General features: G+C 39.0%; 1 protein-coding gene across 1 annotated transcript; it reads right to left on the bottom strand.

The window, feature by feature from the left end:
* Positions 1-1566: 1566 nt before the first annotated feature.
* On the bottom strand, positions 1567-20244 carry ocrl (OCRL inositol polyphosphate-5-phosphatase). The gene is made up of 24 exons (XM_063494558.1): positions 19840-20244; positions 19253-19332; positions 15806-15897; positions 15409-15447; positions 14968-15081; positions 13067-13234; positions 12734-12977; positions 12434-12607; positions 11795-11896; positions 11568-11682; positions 11252-11368; positions 10766-10947; positions 10434-10545; positions 9542-9651; positions 8893-9028; positions 8646-8756; positions 8402-8567; positions 7863-8098; positions 7131-7154; positions 5009-5128; positions 3029-3113; positions 2695-2822; positions 2479-2590; positions 1567-2069 (listed from the first exon to the last, which is right to left on the bottom strand). The coding sequence occupies exons 1-24, from the start codon at positions 19879-19881 to the stop codon at positions 1945-1947; spliced, it is 2934 nt and encodes a 977-aa protein (XP_063350628.1). The 5' UTR covers positions 19882-20244; the 3' UTR covers positions 1567-1944.
* Positions 20245-20587: the final 343 nt, after the last annotated feature.

Here is a 20587-nt window from a genome sequence, read left to right as displayed (position 1 = left end):
TGTATCCTTGTGTACCTTTGAACGTACCTCAGTTTTGTGACAAAACTGAAAAGAGGAACCACAATGAATCCACACACTGTTAACATCAGTTGGTATAGTGGAATAAGACAACACATAAAAATCAGAGGGTAGTGATTACACTGATTCTTCTGTTTGACATCATGAAGGTTGTATTTCTACAGACAAAAATGAAAGGTTGTTGTAAAACAGTTCTCCCAAATCTATATATAAAACAAAAAAACAAATAACTGTTCCATAGACTCATGCCACCGTTTGGCAAATCTCAGTTTGAAAAAGGCCAACAGAGGATTTTGGAGTAAGGATGTTAATAAGGCAGAATGAGCTACTTCAGACCAACAGTTATTTATACAAGAGTCACGATTGTCAGCATTTTCACATTGCATCATCTGTATATGTCGTCTGCAAAGGTTCTGGGGCATATGTGAAAAAAACTCTGGTTTTTCTGGCATCATGGTTAAATTATTACGTCATTAATGTGAAAAGCTTATGGGTTAAACCGTATCAGAGGAAATGGGCCTTAGAAGTTCCTTATTACAGAGAATCAGCTGCAGAACAGAATGATCCTCTGTGGCACAAAGACAGGCAGTTTCCTGCAGAGTAATGAGCCATTAGAATCTGCTAATTTCACACCCAGAAAATGCTGCATAAGTTCAAATGAGAACATTAGTCTTTTGGATTTACCCTAAGGGGACAGAACTGCCTAAAAACAATGAATAAAGAGCTTTAAGATGTGGCAAAAGTGAGGGAGAAGAGATGTAAACACATGTAGACGCACACCAACAGTACCACCTTCAGGACAAACTAAACACCATCACAGATTCATACCAGCAGACAGTCAAACAACCAGGAAACAGGTAAACAGTCACTATTTACACCACCAGAAAAGAGTGAGATCTCCACCCGATTCTGATTGACCAGGAAGTTAGTGTGTTAACAGACTTGTTTCGCAAGTCAAGAGGAAATGAGGAAACTGGAGGTAAGGCTGACCGCTGAAGTTACACAAGACACAGCAAACACTCACAACCAAGAGTTTTCTACAACAGGGTGATAAAAACAAGCAAGAAGACGCCCAATTAAACATTTTTAAAACTGAAAGTAAACTGCAGTAGAAACCAAAGTGTTCACATGGTGCAAACTTGGAGGAAAACAAAAACATAAATAAACAGTTACAATACCATGGATAAGCTCAAAGGTATCTTAATATTGTCCCCTCAGCTAAACGCTGCAAAACAAATGATTGTCATGATTTATCTTAAGCATAAACATTCTTAGTGACAGATTTCCATGATCATCCCATTTCAAACTATTTTAACAATATATCTAAACATCTTCAGTCCATTTATTCAAACCTAAAGAAGTCTCTTCATTTCTTTAGTGTAAGTGAGTCTCCTATTTAGCATCTATGGGTATATATATATATATATATATATATATATATATATATATATATATATATATATATATATATATATATATATATATATATATATATATATATATATATATATATATATATATATATATATATATATATATATATATATATATATATATATATAGTGTTTTCACATTTATAACACTCACGGCTTAGGGGTTATTTTGGCAAGAGCACCTACATGAAGAAGTGTCAACTCTAGTCAGGAGGCACGGATCCTTTAGGTCATCACAAAGTGCATCAGTTCAAACCTCTCCCAAATGCTTCCAAATCCTGCAACTTGTCCTATTGTGCATGGACTGAAGATATGACAGTTCTAATAAGAGTCTTCGGTACCTTACATATTAACACGACAGTTTGTAAAAGGTAGGGTGCAGAAGAACTGCACTGGTCTCCAGTAGATGTCAAAATACCAGGTCCTTTACAACCGAAGAGCCAGGCTGGGAATCAGCTCCAGACCAAACTGACACCATAATTAACCCTCAATGTTACTCCTCATCTCCGGCCATTAGGAAACCCAGAACAAAATCGATGGCTTTCTGGCGCTCGTGTGACGTCTGCCTGCCCACAAAATTGGGAGGTGGTCGAATGAGGAGGCTGGCAAAGAGGGTAGCTAAGATATAAGAACAGGAAAAAATGTCAGTGATTGACATTGACCGCAAATAACAGGTCAACATTTAACATAATCAAAATGCAAATTTATTAGTTACTCACATTATGCATTTTAGGTCACAAATGTTTAATCCAATATATGTATAAATTCAATCCAATACTGGCATTTTATTATATGAAGGCCTGGAAGCTCCATCTCTGATTTGGTTACAGCATAACTGTATTGTGGTGCACAATGTAATATTTTATATATTTAACAATTTTAAAATTCACTGATTTGTGCTCTTAATTTGAAAAGATTCAATTAACTTAAATTAATATTGTCATACTGCTAATTCAAAACTAAATAGTTGGGATGGAAAAATCTGCTGAAATAAACTCTGTATTATGATATACGGAGGTGACCTTACCAAGGAGACTGGCTGTTAGATTGTTGTTCTGTGAGTGTTTGAGAAGTTCTTTCAGAAAGGCCATCAAGTAGCGAAACACATTGCGGTGAGCCCGGGGCAACTGGGAGATCAACTGTCAAAAATCAAGGTCAACACAGAGATTAACCACATCATAAAACGAACTGTACTCATCTGTACATGAACATGATGCCTCACTCTTTATAAATCAGACTGTACCTGTTTGCAGAGGCGGGTATCGTTAGAGCAGTCTAGGCACCGTTGGTAGAGTTCATAGCACACCACTGGCTCTGGCAAAGCCTCCAAGAAGATCAGCAGTGCCTCAGCCACAGAGTGGTTACAACCAGCTACACCAACAGTTAAGAAAATTCTTGTTGTTCCATATTTTCACAATGTTGTCTCAGAACTCTGCTCCTGCCTGAACGTCTTACCATCAGCTGTAAACCAGGTGACATGGATTTTAACACTTATTGCCATCAACGGATCACAAAAAAAAAAAAAAAAACCCTGTTATGTAATCTGCTCTGCTTTTAGAACGGGCTTTATAGGATACGGATGGAGTCAGGGATGCTGGTGTCCAGACAGTCGATGATGCTCTGCAGCTCCTCCTGTAGGCCTGGTGTCTGAAATAAGTCCTCCTGAAAGACAACCAGGGACAAATGAGGAATATTAAGGCCTGATGTAGAAACAGACTGAAGGTTTCTGGCACTCCACCCACTTCCAAGGTGCATGGAGCTGAGCATAAAGTTTGAAGACGCCAAAACACATTGGTCAAACAATAATGTTCGTAACTATTAGTATTACTGGAGCTTCAAGCTCTTCACATTGAAATTCATATGCCCTTTGTGTCTAACTCCTATAACTAAAAAGGTCCTATTTATTGACTTCTTTTCCGGTCTTTTCCCTTCAGAGTAAAACAGACAACCTATATATGTTTGCCATTACTCAACAGACCATCTACTGCACTAATTATTCTACAGGCCAAAATAAAGGACTCAGAAACTAGAGTTATCTGAAAATAGGGCTGGGCTATATCATACCTTTCACGGTAATACCGGTGTAATGTTGGGCAACGATAAGAAAATGAAATATCGCGATAGAATATGGGTAAAACGCGCATGCGCAGTGCCTTTGTTTTCATACGCACATGGCGGCAACGCAGAATGAGAAGAGCGAAAGCGGATCGTTGAATGAAACGATGAACCAGAACTGGTTTGTAAAAATGCTGCAACTTCAGTGGTGTGGAACTGGTTTGGCTTTCATCCGTCAGATACACAACAAAGCACTATTTTTGGTAGAGCATGCTAGCGGGCCGTCGTTATTACCGTGTTTTTTTGGAAAATACGGCACACTTAAAATAAATCCTTTGATTTTTCTGAAAATCGACAGTGCCCCTTATAATCCCGTGTGCCTTATGTATGAATTCTGGTTGTGTTTACTGACCTCGAAACGATTTTATGTGGTACACGGCGCTCGGAAATCTATCAAATGTTTCAGTACAACTTTGCTAAGCTACGAACCCGCACCCCTTGATGGATTGTCGGAGCATTACGGCTATGTAGACAGGAGCCTCGCGGAGTGATACGTACTGTGCTTCAACATAATATTACCGTATTGTGTGTGTATAAACTCTTTTTAAGCTTTGTGGATATTATACATGGTTATGCTGAGGATATGTCGGCCAATTTCCACTGGAAATGCCTTTTGGTTAAACTGTCAGCAAGGAATTTGCATTTGCACTGTTAAATTTTTATATAACTTTAATGCACATAAAAAACAGCTGCTTGTTTAAGTGGAAATACATTGATGTTTTGGGGGGGGGGGGGGGGGGGGGGGGGGTTGCACTAATAAAGTTGAGGAGTTGTAAAGTATTTTGTCTAGTGTCAATTATATCGTCAGTTATATCGTTATCGCAAATTTTCAAATGTATATCGTGATAAATATTTTTGGTCATATCGCCCTGCTCTATCTGAAAATGCACAAAACTAAGCAGGAGCAAGTTTTTCCTCAAACAGATGATATTTTAAGATAATGGTTTCACCGACACTGTTTTACAAAACGCTGCATAAACGTATGAAACATTATCAGTCATTTCAGGTTATTCTAAGATAACAGTACCATTAAGTTTTTGCTCATCATTTGTATTTGTTGATGTTCCCTCTCTAAAATGCATTTGTTTTTCAGTGTGTCAGTGGCCTTTTCAAGCGCACAGACATTCTCCAAAAGAGACCTATCATACTAAGCTACCCTAGCAGAGTGCAACAATAATAGTAGTAATAATAATCATAATAGTAATAACAACAATAACAATAACAATATCATCCACCTATAAATAAACACAGTAGGTCCCCTTTAATAATATTATTTATCAAGTATGTCAATTATGTGATTTTTAGCACAGTAATGTTAGCTTCAGTTGGCAATAAAGAAATGTATCAGACAGTAAGCACTGCAAGAATTTATGTAAATCTAAACTCTTTCCTAGAGGTGAAAAAATGTTGGCATATCCACAAACGAGCTGAAGCTCTCTCACCTGATCACAGGACTTTGTGTAGAGGTGGTTGACCAGAATCCACACCTCCTTGGGGATCTTCAGAGGTTTGTCCTCAGTACCGGCTCCATCCACCATCAGGAAGTTCATCTTGGACTTTTCCTGTTTGGACAAAAATCAAAATGTCTTATTCTGACAAACACTAGCAGAGTACTATTGTTATACAGCGTTTATACCGCTTTGATCAGGTGTAACACATAATAATGGCTTCACATGAAAAATCACATCAATTAGTGTAGCAGTGAGGTCAGTATCATCTCTGGAGACTTGTATGAAAGCCATTTTACTCAGAGCTGGATATCACATCCTTTTTGTCACTGAAAATGGATCCCCGAGACTCACGAGAGGCACCTAAAAATAACCCCAGCTACTGAGCCTGCACATGAGGGCAGAGGAAACTGGAGAACAGCTGGGAAGATGCTAACATACAGAACTAATGTAATATGGTGTGAGAAGTATATTTACATTGTAATTAATCTTACAGCAATCAAGGCCAAAAAGCTTTTACATAAAATGCATTACATTGCGCCAGTGTCAAGAAAATGGAGCATGCTTATATTCTAAGTGGTTCTCTGTTTCCCCATTTTCACTCATCAAGTCATAAAAAGGAAGAGGAGGCCTGCAGTTAGACTTCATATGAATGTCTCAGCTTCAACACTCCCTCTCATTAGCTTTAGTCATGTGCATAAAGGAGCTGTGCAGCAAGGCAAGCCTGCTGTGAAATGAGATTTAGCGTGTCGGACTTTCACCAGGCTGATGTTTCCTCTCTGCTCTCAATGGCCCATGGAAGATTTAATAGGCGACTAACCCCCCACACACAATCACACTCAGAGTATAACCAAACTAAAGCTTTGTCCGGTCTCTGATTGCCTGTGGATTACCAAATGCTGCCTGTGTCAGCTCTGGGAGATGTGAGACGAGCACACACTGATTCACTTTCTGATTAAAAATGGTAGCTGAACAAAAATAAAGGATACTTATACTTGACTAATCGGCAGCCATCTACCGAGTATGTTTATCACGGTTCAAAAAAAATCCTTATTTACAGTATAGTGAGCACTGACGCAGTCTCTCGGCTCAATTTAGTTAGTCTAAAAGATGGACATAACATTGGCGTCCCCTGACAGAACCAAAAGCTGAGTGCTTCAAACCTGCATTCTTTCTAATGACCACCAGGGGGCGACTCATGAGGTGCAAAAAGACTTCTGATTGTATAGCTGTAGCTTCCTCGCTCTGTGACACCAGCACACACGTTTCTGATGACTTTATGAGCTGAGTCACTACATGTTTTTATGACATCAAACTAGAGTCAGAATGGAGGATTGTTCTGATTATGTTTATTGGCTAATGAATTGTCAACCACAGGTTGCTAAACGGCACTCGGTGTCTACGGTTTCCCAGTTTAAGTTTTCAGTTTCAAAACACAGAGATTTCAATGATGAAAACACTCTGTGGCTTCATAATCAAACTTCACTACCCAATGGATGGCATCCTGGTGGCTACATGTGTCTTTTATACTGTGTATAGCTCATACATCGTTTCAAACAAGCTATTTAAGCTCCATTCATTTTCAGTCAGTTTTCTTCTGATTTGCTACCCATTGCAAACAGATTCGTGCAGTAGGTGGCTGCTGTCTTAGTAAATTATTGATAATAAATTCTCTTTCTCTCTGACATCATAAAGATCCACTAGCAGAAAAAACTGTCTGAATCTTTATAGCTGTCTCAAACCTGTGGCTCTCAGTGATTACATGCAAAGTCTGAAATGCCGACACAATTCAGGAGCTGGACACAGATCATATTTTTTTTCCATTAAAAATCACTTCTTTTCATGATCAAAGTCACTCTGATTAATTTTATGTCCACTGGCAACAAATGGTTCACCTCTGTGAAATCTGCTGTGGAAAAAGTTAATCCTCATACATAACACACATTAATAATGGGACTGACCTTTATAGTATAGGAACCAGTTTCTATATATAACATGAACAAAGAGGGAGATTAATAATGCCCCATAAAGCTGATAAAAGAGGTGGTCTTGTATCTCAACTTAAAGTGACCTTGTTGTGCCTGATACGTGATCAGTATCCGTGTTAATATTTTACCTTCTCCATGTAGCTGTCCTCTCCCTGAGCAAGAAGTCAGCCCACAGCCACAGTGAAGAGTTGGAAACGAATGATCAAGGCAAGAAGAGGCGATGAAGGGAAACAAAGGAGGAAAGAAAGTAGAGAGAAGCACCAGGGATAAACAGAAAAAGTGTCAGAAAAGTGACAGATTCTTGATTGGGTTTTTTTGCACAAATCATTTGATCAAATCAGTAGTGCGGCAGGAAAATGAAAAAGCTTAAAGTAGAGCTAAAGAAGTACTCAGTGACAGTAGGTCTACATCCCAAACCCAGATCAGATTAGATCAAAATAGCACAATAGAAGCAGACAGAGGAAATCATGTAAAGTTAGAGGAATCTATTTATGTGAACGAAACTAAAGTGGGTCTAAGCTGAGCCAGTCTTTCCTTTTCTTTAGGAGCTCCCTTCCTATGTTTTTGCCACTTCCTTGTTCCCTTGGCCCCTCATAGCCAGAAATATAGTTTGAGATATTTTACACTCTCCAAATATAGGCTCTCTCTGTGACTGAGTTTACCCTACGAGACAGAAGAACCCCTGATGCCTCCTAGCCCAGGGTTCAGGTTGTTAAAAAAAAAACAAACTACTCTATCTGCTCTGTGCAATCAGTTTGAACAAATCTCAGGAAAATATGTCTCTGTTCACTAATCCCATCTGTTTACACTGTACTAAAAGCATCCGTCTCTTCAAGATTGCCAGACTAGCTTCCTCTTACCAGGTCAATGAGTTTGGTAATGGGGATTTCTCTGATGGGCTTCTTCATGCGGCACAGAGTCTCCAGCGAGGTGCCAAAGCAGCTGGGCAGGTAATTGCCTGAGATTGTAATAAAGTAGTCTTTGCCACGGTCCAGATGAAGCACCAGGATGTCCTCTATTTTGTCTTCTCCAGAGTTGAGCAGTGTGACAGAGTCTTTACTGACATACACCTCCAGATAGATCTCCAGGGTCTCATCTGTTCAAGACAATAAGGGAGGATTAGTGCTAACTCTCCTGCAGGGAAACATGTTTTTAACTGTGCCTCAATGATCTACTTTTTACTTATATGGGGCATAGAGAAGTGGTAAACTCATTTTTAACAACATTAACATTAAGTGCATTTAACAGCTAGTGATCATTAAAAAAAGGATACAACGAGATGCATTCAGTACCAATTGTTAAAGTACTTCACAGATCTTGGTTATAGGTCTAAAATTTGAACCAACAAGATTAAGGAGTTTAACAAAGTAAGAGTGTTATTGGGATCTATGGGACTCACTTGGATCCAGCATTCCATCGCTGGGCTCAGCACGCAGCCAAGGCTTGCAATACTGCGAGTCATTAAGTTTGGGGATGAAGGCGAAGTGACAGGGTACCTGCCCGTCATTTTTTATTAGGAAGCGCTCCTTTTGAAGCTGCCTGAACTTGACATTCTCAAATGTAAACTGCAGAGCAAAGGAAGAGAAGCAATATTATATTAAGAATAAACTTAAGACAGACCCATAGTGTAACAGTACTCTTACCTCTCTTCTGCTTAGAGAAACAGATGGAAGACAGTCATTTTCCATCCTGTCCATTGCACGAACAATCTCCTCAAACACCTTCTTGTGGCGTTGCTCATCTACCACCTTCACCTGTTACACAAACGCATATTTCAAACCTCATGAATGCAAATATTAATGTAATTTTTATTCATGCAATAGCATTTGTTTTGTGTAAAAAACATGAAACGCAAGACTGCCAGCTTTATGTGACTGCAGAGATCCTCACCCCTATATTAAAGAGGGAGCTGACGGGCTTGTGATCGCTAGTTTGCATTCTCATGTGACTCCGGTATTCTAGCTGCTTGACACTGCTGCCCCTCCACAGGATTCTGTCACACCAAGCCGGGACTCTGCACTTCCCACTGCAGGAAACAGGCACAGTTTCAAGGCCAAGTCAGGAATCTCACATCTCACAAATACAGTAATGCTGACACTGTATTTTAGTGTAACGAAAAGGCTGGGGAAAAAAACAGTGTAATCAGGATTCAAAATGTGTGAATCCTGAATAAGGTTATTTGTTTGAATTAGAGGTCTTGGGATACTTAAAAAAAAAAAAAAAAAAAGCTTTAAAGGTTTTAACAGAAAAAACCCCTCATTGACATTAGTCAAAATAAGACATTTTATTCAAGAAAAACAGAACACCACAACTGAAGCAAAGGACTGAATTTATACAAATATGTGAAGTGTCCGGTCTATCTGAAAACCCTTTCACACTGTAGTTTAACATGTGTTACATGTATGATGACTTTTGGTTACTTTTATCTATGAATAGCAAATTTGGACAAAACCAACCAAAACAAACAAACAAACAAACAAAAAACAAACAAGAAAAAGCTTCTGTGTTTGCTATATTCAACAGAGGGACGTAGCTTTACCTGGAGTCCCATCGATCAGTTTTAGGGTCAAACTTGTATGTGGGAATGAAGGTAATCTCCCCTTCCATGAAGTCTGTGAAGGCCTTCTTTGTCTGCCTCTGAACGTTCAGCTACAAATTAGAAATAGGAAAATATTGTTTATTCAAAAAGTCAAAACAGAGCTCATCTGCTTGGAAATAAATAGGCGAAAGAAACTGAAAGATTACACAACCTGACGGTAAGTAATAACACTGTTTGACAATCAGCTTCCCTTATTTCTTTTCCCAGTTTATATTTATCAAGAAATACTTTGTTTTAATTTTTCCAAACTTAACAGTCAGGATGACATCTGACAAACTGCAAACATAAGCACAGTCTACTTACCCTGATAAGCACTGTTTTATTTACATACTAAGAACTGAACAACTGCAGATAAGAATCTGACAAGGATAAAATTAAAATACACCCATAGGTCACTTTATTATCTGCACCTTGCAAGTATCAGGTTGGACCCCGTCACCTGCACCAACAACTATGCCACAGTACAAGTCACTTAAATAACCTTTCTTCCCTGCTCTGATTCTCAGTTTCAAAATCAAATCCAAATCTTTATCTATATATATCTCTATCTATCCATCTATATTTAGTTAGATATTTGCATTGATGAGCGAATGAGCATCTAATAGTGGCCAGTGAGTGGACATTTTTAACTTCTTTCATGCTTGTTCCGAAAACTTTAAAATTACAAGCGAGGGTAAGAAGCAGAGAGGGAGGCATTCTTCTGTTCCTAATAGTAAAAAATAAATAAAAAAGAGGAACTGTCCCTGTTTTTAAATGTTAAAAGGCAGCCAAAACAGTAGTGAGATTTATGTCACTTTCACAGGAAACATTGAGCAAGGTAACAGTTTCTTACCTGATCATACTCCTGAAGCTTCTTTAGATCACCCTGAGCAATGAATTGTTTGACGTCAGCAGCATCGGTAATAAATAGACGATAGTTTAGGTCCCCGAGCCAGATTACAACACTAAAACACACCAAAGAAACAGAAAGTGCTTTAAATAGCGTCTTGGTAATGAATATGATGATTCAGAAATTCTGTCAGAGATTTGTAGTTTCATTACAAAACTGGTTATGTAATGTTACTGTAACAAACTAAATTAAAGGAGTGGTAAACAAAACCTAAGGCTCACAGTAAAGTCATCCACTGCACATTATTTCGGGATGCGAATGACTGAGGCACTCACTCGTGCTTGACGATGCTGAGAGGAGGGTAGTCCAGTAAGTGGAAGGTCATGCGTGCACATATGTCTTTATAGTCCTGATTGCGGCGCTCAAAGTCTTCCACATGTGCTGCTAGATGGGAATTAACGATGCAGAAGCTAGTGTTGTGGAAAACAAACCTCACAGCTACACCTCCTTTGTTCCCCTGAAACATAAATAAAGCAAGAATGACTTATTGACATTCGGGTAGATAAACCCAGGTAGGATATCAATGCAAACTGCAGATAACGTTTAGTATTTAATTAATCCAAAACAGTGATCCAACAACTTCACGTTCATTAAAAACATTACCCAAGAAGCTAAAGGTGCAAGATAGCAGGGATATCTCACAGTCAGACAGTTTACATACTCATCATGATCTTTAATACTTCAATAAAAAAAATTTAAAAAAAGTCATGGCTCATTTATGGTTTTCAGCCACGTTGTATTTTGTCTTAGTGTGAACATACCATTTTTCCCATGATTCCTGTCCCCACGTGCTCAGCAGCCACATCTTTTATGTGATTCCTGTATGCCTTTTTAACATAAACTACAAGCATCATCCCAACGAGTCGTATGATCCGAACCTGAAGAAATAAAAAAAATGAAAATTCATATTTTTACCCACCTACTCATCAATATGGCAGGATGCATGCGCAAAGTGGAGGAGTTCAACTTATTCCACAGTGTTTTCCCATTGTGCTCCACATTAGGGCTTTATATATACACAAGAGTATAGGCTTCACTTTTTGGTCAACTCGTCTTTTAGAAAGTCTCTCTGCTCACCCTCTTGTACTTGGCTTTTGAGTGCAGGCTTCTCTCCACAGCATCGACCCACAGCTGCTCTTTGGATGAGTCCATGTAGAAGAAAGCCTCAGTGCTCAGGTCCAATTCTTGAAAACTAGAAGCATAACCCAAATCATCACACTGGCTGTTTTTACAACATGAGAATAACATCAAGACATGATTTCTTTTCTTGCCAAAAATGTACTGTATGATTATTTCTTACTGACCCAAGCGCATATATATCTGGAGGTTCAGGGTCACAGCAGAGCCACGGCTCGAGGCTGCTGTCTGGAGACTGACCGTTCACATTCCACGTACCTGTGAAAAACCTAGGAAACATACAGTTTATATATTTAATGCCAACAAAAGTAGTATTCTTCAGTTTTTGGTTTCTGTTCACTTTCAGCTAAGTTTCCAGAGTGGATTTGCTCTTGCAATCAGTGCTACTTTCACGACGGGGAATAGATTAATCGAACCAATACAGCCAATGACTGCAATTCTACCAGATATGCAGCAGCATGTTTCAGATGCAACTTTTCACTCAGTGTTATGAAAATGGTGAAGATTCTGTTTGGGTTTTTTTGTTTTATGATTCTTTTCTTGTTTTTTTTACAGAAGTTCAGCACACCAATAATTGTATAAAGAATTGGATCAATCTTTGGTTCAGAAGACCTCGTGCAGATTAAACATGTGATTTGAAGGCACATAAAAAGCAAAGGAAAATAAAAAAAAAAAAACATCAGAGACAAGCACCTAGTGTATTTTTTTTCTCATTTCTAAACTAAACTATAATGTCTAAATCATATTTTCACACATAAGTTTTTTCTTCTCATCAAAACAAAAAGAAATTAATGAATTTCACTTACTTGAAGGGCCGGATATCCACATACTCGTTCTCCTTCTTGCCCAGGCGGTGTTTGATGAGGTATTCTCTCTGACCTGCCTGGGTGGAGAACATGGCCTGTCTCATGCTGTTAGTGGTGGGGCTCTCACACCAAGATGGTGGCCTGTCTGCACGGTCAAACCCTGACCTAAAACTACTGAAAAAGCAGGGAAAAAATACTTTCAAACCAGCAGTATTATGGACAGATTAAACGTTTTGCTTGCTAATCAAAATAGTTTTAATGTACAGTAAATCTACTTAGCTGTGACAGAGGTTAACTTACTCTGACTTGCTGCTAGTGACTGAAGAGCTGTCTTTGGCCTGTAAGGAGGCAGCTCTGTCTTTAGGGACTGGAGCAGGCCGCGGAGGATTGGATGGAATAGAAGAAGCTTTGCGAGGAGGTAGTGGAGGGAGAGGTGGAGGCTCCCTAGAGGCAACTATGCGATTCTGGTGATTTTTCTTTTCTTCCACTTGGAAAGTGTGGTTGTTCTCAAAGCCAAAGTCTGGAACAAGTGACTGAATTGGATCTTCAGACAGAGAAAGTGAAAAACAAAAGTAAACTTAAAAAGAATTAAGACTTTTTTGTATCAGCTATTATGAGTGCTTTTATTCTTACTTGTGTTATTCAGAGTTGATGGAGTGTTGTTATTAAGACTGGGGGGCACTGCACTAGTGGGTTTGGGTGGGTTAGCTGTCTTAGCAATCCTTTGTGGAGGGACAGGTACTGGAGTTCTCTGTGGTGTTGGTGTAATGGGCTCCATCGCTGTTGGTTTGGCAGGTTTGACTAAGAAAGTCAATTAGCAGCGTTAGATGGTAGCACAAAAGAGCAAAATCTAGCTTCTTAATACATGTCCCCGTTGAGATGAAGAGGATCATAACCAAAATTTGGTCAGCATTATTTCTACAAGATAAGCAACTTAAAATTAAAAAAAAAAAAAAACTGTGTAATATAATCAAGTGTAAAACGAAAAGAGATGAGGTCTTGGAAACAGGGGCAGAAAGACCACATTAAACATCCTGTTAAGACGAACAGCAATCACAAGAGAAACGTCATCACATGAACATGCGCCTTATGACAAGAGCAATAAGGAAAGGGTTTCTGGTACTTCTTTTACTGAAGTATATGATGAGCATTAACCAGTAAATGACGGTAAACTGGATGAACAGGTTCTGAGAAATAACAGCTCCTCAGAGTGCCACCACCATCCTGCTTCAAAATATTTGTCACAGCAAGATGTTGGTCAATGAGCTCGTAACCAAAACGCTGATTCAAAAGCCAGGGAGGATGTTTAGTTAGGGTGTGTATGGATTAAACTCTTGGCCAGCTGGACTACATTTTCCAGCACATTAACTCTTGTGTCTCTACTGCATTTTTGAAAAACAGGCAAAAGGAAAAGCAAAAGACTTTTAAAGCCACGGTTTAAACACAAAAGCAATTAGGAAAAATCCATGTAAATTAGACCGTTTTTTAATTTACTTTGTATATAAATTAAGGAAATAACAGATCTTCTTTTACATTTATGTCACACTATAATACAGACCACTCTAGGCATGCAAGGCCATTTCCTTGTCTTTGTATTTTTGGATGCAAGTGCACACGCTGGGTTTTTCTAAGAGTGCGTTCCACAAAAACCTGTCAGCTACAAATGCATGACATCTATAATCTGTGTGGAACAGATATGAACCTCAGAAACAAGCAAGGGGGAAAAAAAACAAATACAAAGCTTTTTTTTTTTTTTTTTTTTTTTTTTTTTTTTTTAAATAGACAGCTGACTGGTTACTTATACGTAAAAAGACTTCACAGCTTCAAATTTAATACACTTTGACTGTTTATGATTTTAAATAAAACAAACACACACATCCTGCAGTGTTTTACACGTCTCCACCCTGGACTTACGTGTACAGATTAGGTCATGTAACTGAATACAATTATCCCAGTGTTCTTAGCCAAAAGGCTGCCAAGAGTTCAACAATGGCATGTGAATTACTTCTATACATCCAGGTTCCTAGAAGCTCTTCTCTCCAGTTAAGATATCCAGATAAAATGAAGATAAACTACAGATGGGTGTGGATAAGATTACTTTATTACTTCTTTCAGCACTCACAGTGAGGTGCAGACCAAAGCAAAAGCAACGCATGAACACCATTTAATATAATCTCCTCATGCTCCCAACATAACAGAGGCTTATAACATTTAAGACCTTTATACATTATAAGTATATCTGAACACATCTGGCCACAGCTTATAAGGCTAAAAAATAAATCTAAGAGTGAAATCACAATAAACAAAGTTTTTTGTCCTTTATGGCTGCATTCAAAGAAGTGGGCTTGCACCTATGGAGGTGGATCTGATTTCAAAAACTGAGGCCAAGTAGTCTTTCCACCAGTATTTCAGCAGCAAGAATACACAGGAAATGAGCAAGAGGTGTAATCCACCCTTTGTAAATAAATGTTAGATGAGTCATTAAATAATTAACTATCCCACTGCTTTAGATGGCTGAACCAGTCGAGTCTTACCTACTGGTTGAACACTCTTCACCTGGGTGAGGAAAGTCTGAGTGCGATCATCATCCTGCAGTTCCAACAGCAGCTCTGGGGCTTTTTCTCCTTTGATTCGTACTTTAACGGAAGCTTGAGCAGGAAACAGAAAGCACACATCCTTAGACTTGCAAACTGTCCGACAAACAAAACAAACTGATTTAGAAGTGAACCAATTCAGCGTTCTTTCAGAAAACCCTGACAACTCATGACCTGAGTGTACTACTAAATAAAGACATTAAGCTGCAGGCATGCTCTAACAATGCAGTAAGGCTAGACAGGTGTTGTGTTATAATTAATGTCATGATTCACCTCTGAAAGCCTGGCTTCCAACACCTTTTTAGAAGATCTTTTACACATGATATTGACTCAAATCTCATATCAGAAGAGAAAAAGAAAGAAAAAAAAAAAACTACTTACGATCTACTGACAAATCAATAAGAAGAGCTTCTTCAGCTTCTGAAAGGAAAAAAAGGAGAGCTTAAATAGTGCCATTCAAACAGTCGGCAGAGGGAAACTTAGTAGTGCTGTTACAAGTATTTCTACAGGTTTTTAATGTTGACCACTGCTTACCATACTGTGACACTGTGTGGGAAATTTTTACACTTTCTCATTAGGTGCAATGGAAAGGTTCCTTTCACTTTTACTTTTGGTGTGATGTGATGTTGACTAAACATTAACTTCACATGGAATAGAGGTCAAAGAAAGTGAGGTGTGACGGAGAGAGCTTACAGAAAAATACACAAACGTATCCTGACTGATTATACTCAGGATATAAAACAAGAGTGAAATAGAGAATAATAAAAGGGTCACATACCTCGTACAATTTCAAAGTTAGCATTGATGGGTATCGATAGCTGAGCCACTGGACGAGACACAACAGCATCAGGGTTGGCTAAAACACCCAGTCTGGATCAAAACAGTACAAACTCCCACTTAAAATCAGCTCTGTGGTGCTTAATATCACATAAGCTTAGAAGTAAATCAAACTAAAACACAAGAAACATACAGACAACCTGAAGCAATATAACACTCTAATAACAGCCATTCTTTTGCAATTAGCAGCAAGTTTCATGCACCATTCAGTATGGAAATATTAAAGTCAACATCTGATATGCAATGCTGGTAGATTAATGGTGGACTATAACTATCAAGTGATTAAAACAAGCACATGCACACATGCAAAACGTATGTCTATCTGCAGTTAAAGATTAACAAACAAGCATTGTATGTCATTCGGGTTTTGCTGACAAAAGTCCACTGGAGCTGCACAAGCTTTGCGTCAATAAACATTCAGCTTAATCAGCCTCAAGTCCGTGATGTGGTTTGATGTAGGCAGGCTCATTTTTTCCTTTCTAACAATTGCTGACTAACAATCGGGGTCAACACTGCGCTCAGGAAACTGCCCACGCTTCCCCTCCACTTCACAATAAGTCAAATTGCATATAGTGAGAGGAAAATGATTCAGCCATGCGAGAAATAAAACGTGTCAGAGGAACTCGGAGTTGACCAGAATCAACGTCTGATATTGAAAATTACACAATCAACAACCGAGAAAATCGAAAACCCCTCAGGGGAACATACAAAATACTACAATGACCATACAACACAGAACGATGAATAAAATATGTGGCGGACCTCATGATGCTCAGATTTGTCAAACGTATTTATCTGACTTTCTAGTATCCATTTCTATTTAACCAACTTTGGATGTCTAAAATCTTTAAAAATAACCTTAATCACTCTGGGTGTAGCACCTCTACTATAGCTGAGAGCATAGAAAACACCAAACTGCGGCAAATACACGATTCTTCATTATTGTAAATGAAAACAGTGAACTGGCTAAGAAGACAGACGTCCTCACCAAAGAGTCTTCTCAATAAAATCTAAAAAAAATTAAGCATGGCTTTCTTTAATGCCACAAAAATGCCTAAAAATGAATATTGATTAATATCTTTATCAGCAAATATTTTAAGCATTTATTATTAGATGTGACTGGAAATCTGATATATGCAAACTTTATGTCCTGGTGACCATTTAAATTAAAGTTTCTTGAGCCAATCATTTTAACAACCCGAATAAGTGGTATCTGGGGGACTTTGATGAAAGATTTAAGAGATTAAAGCTGACACAGGATCTGGTTATCTAGTCATTTCTCCCTGTAAGGACTACTTCTTAGTTTAGTGTGTTTTTTAATAGAGTTAGTTGAGCATGTAGCTTGTGTGCTCATGTGAGTCTCATTACAGCCTAGGAAGCAAAGGAATTCTAAATAATCTGCAGTGAGCTGCCTGCTGGTGCAAAAGATGCTTAACAACTCAAGCCACAGTGACAATTTTAAATAACCCCACACTGTCACAACATAACCTGAACAAATACTAGGGGTGTAAAAAGTACACAAACTAAGTGTTACACACAAATTGTTGAGTAAACTCTAACTAGGCAGTGGTGTGGTATGTGTGGAGTAAGTTTACATCAGCTGAAGGGACTTGAACACTCAACCATATCACCACAGCCCCACGGGCAGCATCGTCCTTATAAGTGTCCTTCTGAACTCAGAGGAAGAGCTCCATGAAGAGTCACTCAAACTGCAGCATTCACTCTTTTAGCTGTGCTGCATGACATCTGACACTAAAAATTTCAGATTCTCTGGCGGTTTGCACTTTGCTTTTTTTTTTTTTTTTTTACATTTAGCCTGGGAAACTATAAAATCTACAAAGAACAAAATCCAAGAAATCTGGATAGATATTTTACAGTAAAAACAGAAACAGAAACATACTGAGGCACTCTCTCAGGTAAAATCAAATCAGGGACCATGAAAAAGCCTGAGACAGGAATTCCCCTACTTTTAAGTAAGTCTTATCTTATCATTTTAGGTAGACAGTAATGTTTTATGATTACATGTACCACATAAAATCTATCAATTATTCCTGGATTATTTTTCTTTGTACTTCTTCCTGCCCCACTGAAGAGCACTTCTCAGATCATTCCTCATAGCCATGCATCATTTTCCTTTTCTTATTGGAAGATCTATTGGTTAGATAACGCCCAACCCTAAAAAGATAATCCAACTACACTCAACAGGCCCTTTGCTAGGAACACCTTGCAAATATTTGGCTAGACCCAGTTTTGCCTTCAGAATTAATTCTTTATATATAGACACAACAAGATGCTGGAAAAATTTTGCTCCATACTGGCATGACAGTATCACACAGCTACTGCAGATATGTCAGCTTCACATCCATGATGCAACCCTCCTGTTCCAACAAATACCAAAGGTGCTCTATTGGATTGAGAGCTGGTGACTTTGGAGGCCATTTGAGTACCAGTAAACTCACGGCCATGTTAAATAAACCAGTTAGAGATGATCTGAGTTTTGTGACATGGTCTGCTATCCTGCCTGAAACACCCATAAGAAGATGGATACACTGTGTTCATAAAGGGTGGCCATGGTCAGCAACAATATGCAGGAAGGCTGTGGTGTGTAAATGATGTTCAGCTCTCTGTGTTTAGAGATCCTCTTCTGCATACCTTAGTTGTAATGAGTGGATATCGGACTTAATGCAGCCTTCCTGTGAGCTAAAAGCAGTCTGGCCATTCCCTTCAGACTTATGAAAAGGCACTTTTGCCCACAGAACTACAGCACACTGGATATTTTCTCCTTTTCAGGCCAAACTTTGTAAACACTAAAGATGACTGTGCTGGAAAATCCCAGTAGATTAGCAGTTGCTAAAATACTCAGACCAGCCCATCAGGCGCCAACAACCACACTACAATAAAAGTTACATAAATAACCTCTTTTTCGTGTTCTGATACTCAGTTTGAACTTCAGCAGGGCTTCTTGACCATATTTACATGCCTAAATGCACTGAGTAACTGCCATCTTATTAGTACCTAACCAAGTGGCCAGTTAAACTATATAATTATCCATCATCCCGCCAAGTACTCAGTGTGACGCTATCATATCATGGCACACACCTTTCTGACCTAACAGAGTGTATTTTGAACCATACCGATATCACAGCAATTGTGGGTCAGAGATAGGACGAAACATAACAGACAAACCCAGAGTAGGGCAGACACCTCAGATATGCTATAAACCACAGCTTTACGAGCTCTCACAAACCTAGGGGTGCTGCAGTATATGCCTAAGAGTGTTCAAATTGTTTCGACAACTCATTACCACTACTTATGGTTCTCAATAAGTTTATCTACTGCTTGACAAAAATCACATTGTTTTTCAGTCATTTGGTTCATTGATACTTACATAAACTCTCCACCGCGTTCAATTAGTGACAGGAGTCTGGGATCCTTCTGGCCAGACCTCAGCTCCAGGCATTTTACAGTGTGAGCACAACAATCAAGGAATTATTGTGACTGAGAATGAGAAACTAGTGACTGTCACCCCAGGCTTTGTAAACTGAGATTACACTACAGATACTCCGAAGGGTTAGAACAAGCCATGCCAGTTAAAAGGTGGGCAACTTAAGGTTATAAATGAAAACAGCAGGAGGTGGGACAAAGCACCGCAGATGCTGGGTTTGCTGGTGCCAGTGCAGGTAATATTTTTAGCTTAAGGATGTAAAGGTGTAAGGATGGCTAACGTTATTCTGTACAAGTGATTTTAATTAGCGTTAATTGCATGACACTGGGCATATATCTGTGCGGTTAGCAATGAACTGGAATAAAAGTGAGCCGTAGCTACTTTATATCATGATTATTTAAGTGCACGGTTACTGAATATCTCCATATTACTGAATTACTAACGTTGCCTAATGGGCTTCACTAAAAGCTAACGTTAGCCAACAAGCTAAAGCCAAAAAAACAAAAAATACCATAACTCAGAAAGGATATTGCCAAGCATTCCTCGCCGCACATCCCCAAAGAGGAATCCATTCTTACCGAGAGGAAATAAGTATCAGTTTATCATCTGGGTTTATATCACTTCGGTGCGGACGTCAGGGCAGGGAAAGTTAAACCTCCACCCGGCGCTGCGGCGGCCTCCTTCCGGGAAGCTTGGCTGCTAATGCTAAACGCCAGCTGATGGTGTTGTTGTTGTTGTTGCTGCTGCTGTTCCCGGATAGTATTAAAAATATCAGTTAGAAACTTTAAAAAGAAAGGAGAAAACCCCGGCTCTTCTCGTGTCCCCGTGAATGCCAGAGAGCAGGTTGCACAGGCTACATAGCTTTAGCTGGCAGTTTTATGATTTAGCCGCATATGCTACAGCACAGAGTTTGATATGTGGTGGACTCCCTCCTCCTGCCGCTCCTCACCCTGTTTAAGCACTCATCATCCTGTTTTTTTGCGGCAGTTGGCTTCGAGTATGAGCTTAATAACGCCATCTTCTGCCTCGGAGTGCAATGCTAAGTGAGTAAGCCTCCCAGCCCTGACAAATATAAAGAAAACCCTGCGACATCGTGTGGTAAAACAATATTATCTGCATATAATTTACTTTCCAGTTTCACACATCCTCTTTGGGGGATTAAAAATGTCCGGAAGGTGTTTTGTCCCACATTAATAGGGATGAGGTGTAACTAATACAATCGCTTTTACATGTTTTTAATATTACCGCCACCAAGGAGGTTATGTGGTTTTTTTGGCA

The sequence above is a fragment of the Pelmatolapia mariae genome, linkage group LG2 (assembly GCF_036321145.2).
Source record: "Pelmatolapia mariae isolate MD_Pm_ZW linkage group LG2, Pm_UMD_F_2, whole genome shotgun sequence".
NCBI classification, from domain to species: domain Eukaryota; kingdom Metazoa; phylum Chordata; class Actinopteri; order Cichliformes; family Cichlidae; genus Pelmatolapia; species Pelmatolapia mariae.
This window is presented reverse-complemented; position numbering and strand designations above follow the sequence as displayed.

Excerpts from the sequence above, each read along its gene's own strand:
- ocrl (XM_063494558.1), bottom strand. The coding sequence starts at position 19,881 with ATGGATTCCTCTTTGGGGATGTGCGGCGAGGAATGCTTGGCA. Across the intron at positions 10,546-10,765 it reads CTCAGCATCGTCAAGCACGA|TGTTGTAATCTGGCTCGGGG; the intron begins GTGAGTGCCTCA and ends GGTGTGTTTTAG. Across the intron at positions 9,652-10,433 it reads AGCTTCAGGAGTATGATCAG|CTGAACGTTCAGAGGCAGAC; the intron begins GTAAGAAACTGT and ends TCTAATTTGTAG.